Source organism: Perna viridis, chromosome 2 (genome assembly GCF_037379345.1).
Source record: "Perna viridis isolate PV_CMFRI_1.1 ecotype Kerala chromosome 2, ASM3737934v1, whole genome shotgun sequence".
Taxonomy (NCBI): Eukaryota; Metazoa; Mollusca; class Bivalvia; order Mytilida; family Mytilidae; genus Perna; species Perna viridis.
Genome location: NC_142446.1, coordinates 39,727,024 through 39,736,409, shown reverse-complemented (window position 1 = coordinate 39,736,409; position 9,386 = coordinate 39,727,024). Strand labels below are relative to the sequence as shown.

The window sequence follows — 9,386 nt, the reverse complement described above, 5'->3', positions numbered from 1 at the left end:
AAAGCCGCGTTGAAGTTATTGCTCTTTTACGTCGATTGTTTGCTATTTTTTATGTTATTATATACTTCTTAAAAAAATCCCTTCAGAAACTACTCGACAGTAATCAATGAAAATTTATTTGTTTTTTTCTGAAGTATGAGGTTTTATATATTAGGAATTTTATCCATGGCCGCTTTTATAAAAAAAATAGATTGTTCCTTATCAAACCAGGTGAACGACTCTTTAGAGTCGCTAGTTTATATACTTCTTGTATTTTTAATCTTAAGCTTGAAAACCAGAGAATTACTTGATTAAATGATTGTTATATAAAAGTAGGATAGAGTCCAAGTAGAAAAATAAACACAATCTAAAGCTTGAAAACCAGAGAATTACTTGATTAAATGATCGTAATATAAAAGTAGGATAGAGTCCAAGTAGAAAAATAAACACAACCCAACAAACAAACAAAAGCAAAACTACAGTGTAAATCAAATTGTAATTGCTTAATTCATTACACCAACCAATCAATATCGTTTATTAAAATTTCATACAGCGAACCCACACTATAAATGTTAAAATGTAATGCACCAAATACATCCAACTAAAAACAAAGAATTATAATGAACATAACATGAAAGGACAAATTTAACAGTTGCTTTTTGGAGTAGCAAATTAAGCCTTTTACGCATTTAGTCAAACAAGTTATTTTCCACATCCGTTTTCAGGGTCACACCCTCCTGGTCCTCGCTTAAGGCGATTCTTTTCCTGAATAAAAAAAAACAGACAATATACACACATATATATATATATATATATAGAAACGTCTGAAAAATTCCCAACGATGTTAGAACTGTCAAATTTGCGATGCAAATTTTTGGTCGTTCCCTCCGCGGGACTCGAACTCGTACCGCTGTGACCTCTATGGCAACACCGCCTGCACAAAGTCCAGCGCCCTAGACCACTCGGCCAGCTAGGCTATATAAAAATAAAGCTTTCACTGGCCGGGTCATTCCTCCTCGCAGGATTAATTGGCCGAGTGGTCTAGGGCGCTGGATTTTGTGCAGGCGGTGTTGCCATAGACGTCACAGCGATACGAGTTCGAGTCCCGCGGACGGAACGACCAAAAATTTGCTTCGCAAATTTGACAGTTCTAACATCGTTGGGAATTTTTCAGAACTTTCTATACGTTTACATATCTTCCCTGTATCAATTTGATCCGATGGAGCAGTGTAGCGAATAGAGTCGTCACATTCTGAGATATGTATATATATAGAGAGAAACGTCTGAAAAATTCCCAACGATGTTAGAACTGTCAAATTTGCGGAGCAAATTTTTGGCCGTTCCCTCCGCGGGACTCGAACTCGTACCGCTGTGACATCTATGGCAACACCGCCTGCACTAAGACTCGAACTCGTACCGCTGTGACATCTATGGCAACACCGCCTGCACTAAGTCCAGCGCCCTAGACCACTCGGCCAGCTAGGCTATATAAAATATAGCTTTCGCTGGCCGGGTCATTCCTCCTCGTAGGATTAATCTAGGGCTGTAACTTAGTACATGATGTATGGTAGTACGGGACAGTTCATCTAGGTGTTATTATGTAGGATAGAGGATCAAATTAATGATGCATGTCACAGCAAATCAATATTACACAACGTCTCAGAATGTGACGACTCTATTCGCTACACTGCTCCATCGGATCAAATTGATACAGGGAAGATAACGTAAACTTATAGAAGGGTCTGAAAAATTCCCAACGATGTTAGAACTGTCAAATTTGCGAAGCAAATGTTTGGTCGTTCCCTCCGCGGGACTCGAACTCGTACCGCTGTGACATCTATGGCAACACCGCCTGCACTAAGTCCAGCGCCCTTTGACCCGGCCAGCGAAAGCTATATTTTATATAGCCTAGCTGGCCGAGTGGTCTAGGGCGCTGGATTTAGTGCAGGCGGTATTGCCATAGATGTCACAGCGGTACGAGTTCGAGTCCCGCGGAGGGAACGACCAAAAATTTGCTTCGCAAATTTGACAGTTCTAACATCGTTGGGAATTTTTCAGACCCTTATGTATATTTATATATATTGTTTCTGGCATATCTGATTGTTTCAATTGAAATACATACCAGAATATAGAATAAAATGTACTTTGGGTTTTCAATTTAGAATAGATTTAAACTGTTTCATTCTACGCAGTATGTTTTTATGTATATAGCTGGCCAAGTGGTCTAGGGTGTTGGACTTTGTGCAGGTGATGTTGCAATAGGTATCACAGCGGTACATGTTCGAGTCCCACGGATGGAACAACAAAAAAAAAAATCTAATCAAATTTGACAGTTTCTGCATATGTATTTGTATAAAAGAGTATATGACAGAAAAAATATTATACTGAAAGATAATCCGCTCTTTCTATGCACGGTTCTCCGTTATAATGGTCCATCTGATAATGTCATAACATCAGATGTTATAATTATAACAACGCCACATAAATCATGACTTTTATTTCTAAATGACGCCCTTGAGAAAAGGACAATGATTAACTATTTAAAGGGACAAATACCATGATGGTATGTATGTATTGTTTCACTTTATTATATCTTGACATTCATGTCAATGTAACATCAATTTTCATTTTCATAAATTAAAGAAGCACCACCTACCGATACGTATCTTTTGCGCCTGCAGACAAAACACAATAGAACTTTTTTTTTATCATTCTATAACACGTTTACTGTGGACATTTATTCAAAGCCAATACACATATGCAGAAAATAAAAGACAGATAAATGTATTTCATTTTCAAAATAGGTATCTTTTCAATAAATAAAATTTCATTCAGTGTAAGATATACTTGTAAAATGTGGAAATCGTGCATTTTGCGATAGATATAAAAACAAATGTTCATTTAAATTGTAAGCATCAACATCAAAAGAATTGTAAAGCATTTACAAAAGGAAAAGGCGAACAAAAGAAACAGAAACAAACACATAACCATAAAAAAACAAAAACAAAAACAAAAAAAAACAAAAAAATGAAATAAATAAATAAATAAAATAAAAAAAAACAAAACGAAACCTAAAACAAAACACAAAACGATTAAAAGAGTAATCAAGGGAACCAAGGTTATAATATAACAATATAAACCAAACATAAGAGTGTTATAAACTAATAGGTAAGCGGCAGTAAATAAAAAATACATTCGCTTTGCTTGAGTTTTCACGGAAACCCGTCTGAAAACGGTTATGTTTTCAATGCAATACATAGCTAACGTTATTTTGAACTTTGAAATAAGGGTAATTTCATTAGAATGAATGGCTTCCTTTAAAATAAAGAAAAGAAAAGAAATGCCAAGTAAAATTATATCAATACAAATTGACTGAAAACACATCCGGTTTAAACGAATCTGTGTCCAATTAAATAGCTATATTTCAATTTGGTATATTTTCGTTTACGAATATCCGTATACACCATAACTTTGTTATTCAGTCAACATAAAATTATATCTCAATGCGTCATATAGCGCTGTATCATTTTAGAACATAATATTTATTCGATATGACAATGCAAAATTGTATTAGAATTATGAACATTGTCAATAGTCTGAAATTGAATGTAGTTTTAACAAGTATTCGTCGGGGATTTATGATATCCATTAATAATAAACAACAAAAAATCGTGTATATCAATCGTCGACTTAAAAAAAATGTCATTTTCCACATCCATTATAAATATCACAGCCTCCTGGTCCCCGCTTTGAACGAACATTTCCCTGAAGCAAGAAAGAAAGAATTTTGAGTGTTAAAGCAAAAAAGAAAAAAAAAGATACCAAAAAAATCTCCAAAAATAAATAAAAATAATAAAAAAAAAATACACAAAAAATACAAAACCCCCCAAAAAATTTATTATTTAGTGTTTATACAATAAACAAAACATAAAAACTAAAAGAAAAAAAAAGCTATAAACCAACTTATTTATGCAATACTTTAATTCGTGTATCGGGGTAAAGTTCAACTTTGCAGCAACGATGAATACAAAGGACCATGAGAACGACATTCATTTTGAATCTTGCGCGATAAGTAAGTTGGTCTAAGCACAGCAATGTTTATGAATTTATGAATTGACCTCATTCCCCAAAAAGCGACGACAGTGTACAACAATAACATGCGATTCTCTAGAGATTAAAAGAAACTAATGCCGACAAACCAAAAGACGATTTACGGTCTACAGATATCAAGAACACACATAAGACTTATAGTGCTATTTATGGACTTTATTTTAACATTATGGTTTAAGATATAATAAATCTGATAAATGACTGACTGTTTAATGTTAATGCAAATTCATAATAATACTATTTCAAGTGATATGGACGTTCGTTTTCCCAACACTTGCATTTTCATAGTATTTTCGAATCATGATAATTTTTTATATAAAAATTCAAATTACAAATTGTGAACTATATGTAATTTTTTTTTCTTTCTGCATGGAATCGTTTTTCTATATAAGCTTAAAGCATATGATAAACAACAAACAAACAACTCAAGGTGAAATATGACTTACAACCTTATAAAATCATTATTGCTAACTATTTAAGGTTCGCGTGTTAACACTTCAAAAAATCAAAATATGAATTAATACATACCATTTGGTCAAAGAGAATTGAATCGATAAGATTGCTGTAATCTTTTCGCTGGTTTCTTGGCTTGGGTCTCTCGAGAGACAGGCTCTCATAATTTCTTTGCAGCTAATAAATATAATGCAGTCAAATGTAACAACATTGACTTTCACTTATTTAATGTAGGTGTTATAAGATAAATATTATTAGCGTGACAAACTTTGCATTGTTTGGACTTTGTACTTTGAAAGACTATATTTTCAAAAGTGAAGTTGAATAAAAATGTTTTCAACAGGAAAACAACAAACAAAGAAAAAATAAAAACAACAAACAAAAACAACAAAATCCCAAAAACTACCGATGTATTGTTAATTGAATGGCAATGGAATAATTTTAAAAGTTAGGATTTACTGTTCATGGTCATGAAATTAAAATATTTCAAATGTTAAAGTATTAATGTAGCTACTCTAATCACGATAAAAACACAAATGATAATGATGATCTGATCTAGAATCTATGTCCCGGTAACGCGGATAAATTAATACCTTCGTAACTTACTAATGTTTAACGCCAATATGATGGCAGTTGCTTATCAACTTACCAAGTTGAAAAGGTTGTTACTGGAATGAGATCGTCTTTGTAATATGAATGGATCCTCGTCTAGATCAGACAAAGAAGGAGGTTTTTTATCAAACAATGTCTGCAAGTCAGAAAAAAAACAAAATAAAAATAAAATTTCTGCAATTGTTCCTTTTTTAACTTTCGGGATTAGTAATGGTCTACATTTTATTTTTGTTATAGCAAATACATCTTCAATATGAATGAACGTCAAACTCAGAAATGGGTTAGATAAGTGCTTAATTGGTAAGTTTATTAGATTAATTTGTTTTGAAAGTATTGAATTAACGCAAAAGGCAAAGGTGCGCCATATTGATGAATGGAATTATAATACATCAAACCCTTTAACTGTTGAAATGGTCAAATTTAGTTAACGCCAAATTTTGATGGATATGCGTGATGTCATTTCATGTAAACTTCACTGAAACAGTAATGAAATATTCATATCCCCCAAAAGACAATACAAAACCATTAAGTGTATGCCCTCTTTAATGCTAGAAAGCATCAGTCAATTAACAAAATTAACAAATCAGTGAAAATTAAATGAAATTCTTTTATTAAGGTCCATTCAGAGGTCAGACTTGCTAGAATTTTACCTTTGGCCCGGTCAATGTTTGCAGATGGGATTTGTTTTTTTTTGCCTTGTGTTTGTATTATTTGACGAACTTAACTTTCTAAAAACTATAATCAAATTTTTATTTTGATTTAATATCATAAAAATCTAGATTTTATGCATTGTTTAATTTTCGAACTGGTTTGAATGAGACCTTATTCATCTCGTTGACGAACTACAAGATTAATTTTCCCATCACATTATTTATTTGAATTTATAATCATATCCCCTCAATTTACATATAGTTTTATTGAAGCAATCTATCCTAAGTCGAAAAATTTTAGGTGACATAGCGCTTTTTCCAAAATAACTATAAATAATAGTTTTGATCTAGTTCAAATTTCGTAGTGTAACCCGTTAAGTGAAAGTAGATACTGATTAAAAAATATCAAAAACTGATCAAATTTATTTTATTACAAATCTGTAAGCCTGTAAAAGATTATTTTATTTCAATATATATCAATAAAATATTCCATCATGTTTTTAAGCGTAAGAGATAAACCGACATTGATTAAGTTTGAGCAAGTTGAGCTGACCAATCAAAAAAGCAGAAAAAGCGGAAAAAGAAAAATACTTTTATTTTTGACCAAGGTGCACATGTTCTGATTAAAAACACACCATTAAAAATATCGATATACAGATAACAAGAATTGTTTGATCTTACATTAGTAAATGACGATGCGCAAATGCGTTACATAAAGTTTGTGACTCTAATATAAGCATTTTAATCATAGTCTTTTTAAGAAAAATAATTTTACCAGTTATTATGTTAAATATTTCATTTACAACAAATGGTATAACTGCATTAATAATGTTTCGCCCCAAATAATCTTAAAAATATTTGGTAAAATCATAAATAAGTTTCCATATTGGACTTTTCTATTTAAGTTTCTACGTTTTTAAAACAACATTAATTTTACTCACCCAGTAAGGATAACACTCGACAAAATAAACTATCATCATCAATGATATAAGGGACCGTAACAAATCTGGTAACATTTCAGTATCTTGTATGCTTTTGTCTCCTTTGCGTCTTTGTCGTGTATCAGCGCTAGTCTTTTCGTACACAGTCGTCCTCTTGGTAATCAGCGAGAATAAAGATATAGATTTTTCGACTGCTTTTAATTTTGTGCAGTGTACTTAAAATGTGAAAAATTAATTTTCAGATTCTTTCGCCAATAAAATTATAAATATCCATCACCACGGTTAAGCCTCTAGCTTAGAATGCTCCATTCCACTCTTATTAAACTGCGGAGAAAAGGATATTCATGAGGCGTAAATCTCCGAGGACACACGAAGGCTCAAATGTTTGCCCTGACTTCAAATGTGACAATATCAATTCTTATCATCCCTTGATAATGATTTACCCACTAATGTATACAGGTCATCATTAACTTCCAAATGACTATTATTTATATGCATTAATATAGATGTATGTGATTAAAATCCGATGTCATATTGAGAAAATGTCAGATTAAAAATTAAAAATTCATCGAATTTGCCATGCCAAGAGATTATAGAAAATTGTGATTATATTACCTAATTGAAACACATTAAATTTTATACTTTTTTAAATTTTATTTAATGTACATATTCGAAAATTTAATAAAACGAGAGTTTTTTCTTGTATTTCTTACGAAAACTTTACGTATGACAGTACATCAATTATAAAAGACTTTTCAGACCAGTTTGCCCACGAAGAAAGTTTAATGTGATATAAATATTGTTAAGAGATATGTGATGTTAACAATCAATTTTGCCTTTTTTTGTTTTGTAAATTTTGAAAGCAGAACACTTGAACACGAAAACAGAGGAACAAATCTTATAAAGCCCAATTACAGCTAGCAGATACATTTCTAGTAGCAATGATGTTAAACACTGCAATATGATATATGAATAGCAAATAAATTATAAAAAATCAAGGTTTAGATGAAAAAAATCATTTGATGTCAAACTTTTTAAGCAAATCTACTCGATTACTCGATCGTGTTATCATAACACATTTACCGAGCGTAAATGTACGTGTGATGTGGTATTTAAGCATTGTTTTGTCCCAATCTTCAACACACTCTCATTTATTCAATTGATTGATATGTTGTTTGAATAATCGACCTTTTTCCATCAATTTGTATTTTTTATTTTTAGTAAAATCTCGGACTCTCTCCGGCCTTTGTGTATTTTGGTGTTTGATAATAATGCCTGTCTATCTGCCCTGTCTGTTTGTCTATCTGGAAAACTTTTATAATATGTATGTGGTAATTTCATTAGCCTTGCTTTATCGTTTACCCGACAACCAGTTATTAATAAAAGATTAAGCACACGTAAATACAAATTGCCAAACTCCTGCAGAAAGAGGAAAGACCAGATCAGGGAAGGCACAAACTGTCGAGAATGAATTAGCTAAGGTGGGTATACCGCTGGCAACAGCGATAACAAAAGTCTCTCCGTGCACTACCGATCGAGTGAACAGAAAGCACGATCCTTACGTACGCTAGGTCATATTTAAACCACACTCATTGAAAAACAGAGGAATTTTTACACTTGATTTCTCGCTATGTGCCAATAGCTTCTTAGCAGTATCTCGTTCAAGACTATTTTCATGTATGGAAAATAGTCCGTAAACGACGAATATCGAGTCTAGCTAATTCTATTAGATCTTTACCTTCGACTTCCCTAATATTGTTAAACCCTAACTGAACTATTAAAAATCAGGTATCGAATTATTTTCATTCGACAAGATATTTCCAATTTCCATTTCTATGGACGATATAACATTTCATCCCTCTTTTTCCATACCCATGTAGAATTGGGCATTCCATCTGTTACTCTTCTTGCGGCTCCACGAGACGTTCAATAAACGATGGAAGAACCAATTACCTAAATGTGTCTTCTGTGTGCCTGTCCGCAGTCACATGAGATGCTAATTATTATCATTAATGTGTATTCGTGTCGTTATTTTACTTTTTAGTATATTTTGAAGAAGTGTCACTCTGGATTTGATCACTTTTGGATGAAAGGTGTGTTATCCCTTGTTGAAGACCTTGTGGTGATCTCTATAAGTATGTACCTTTTTATAAAGGTTATGCGATGGTGTGCATTTTATTTTGCGTTTCACCATTGTATCTGTTCCTTTTCTATAATAAGTGTATTTAAACTATTTGACCTCCATGTAACCGTTCATTCGAAAACCTGAAAAAATGCGAAAGATCTTTCAGATACTATCAATTCAAGACTATTATCTGAATATAATAGCATTAAAACCTATGGTTTTTCAACACTGTATACTTCTATTCCCCATACGCAGTTAAAATCCCTACTTAAAACTTTATACATCGTTGTTTTTTTCCAAAAAAAGATGGTACACCAAGATACAAATATATAGTTCTTGGTAGAAATTCCTCATACTTTGTAAGAAAAATTCCAAATCATCTTCCAAATATACAGAGAAAGATGTTTACAAAATGCTGGAATTTTTAATCGACAACATATTTGTCCAGTGTGGTGGACGTGTTTTTCAACAAACGGTCGGCATTCCAATGGGAACAAATTGTGCTATTCCTTCATT

The 9,386-nt window shown here is 32.3% G+C and overlaps 1 protein-coding gene across 2 annotated transcripts; it reads right to left on the bottom strand.

Annotated features, from left to right (window-relative positions):
• Positions 1 to 502: 502 nt before the first annotated feature.
• LOC148625010 (uncharacterized) lies at positions 503 to 7,027 on the bottom strand. 2 transcript variants are annotated; one of them, XM_088571188.1, is made up of 4 exons: positions 6,746 to 7,027; positions 5,192 to 5,290; positions 4,618 to 4,719; positions 503 to 744 (listed from the first exon to the last, which is right to left on the bottom strand). In XM_088571188.1, exons 1-4 carry the CDS (start codon positions 6,818 to 6,820, stop codon positions 682 to 684), a joined length of 339 nt encoding a protein of 112 aa, XP_088427314.1. In that variant the 5' UTR covers positions 6,821 to 7,027; the 3' UTR covers positions 503 to 681. The 2 variants fall into 2 exon arrangements, with proteins under 2 accessions (XP_088427314.1, XP_088427315.1); XM_088571189.1 differs by lacking the exon at positions 503 to 744 and adding an exon at positions 3,058 to 3,744.
• Positions 7,028 to 9,386: the final 2,359 nt, after the last annotated feature.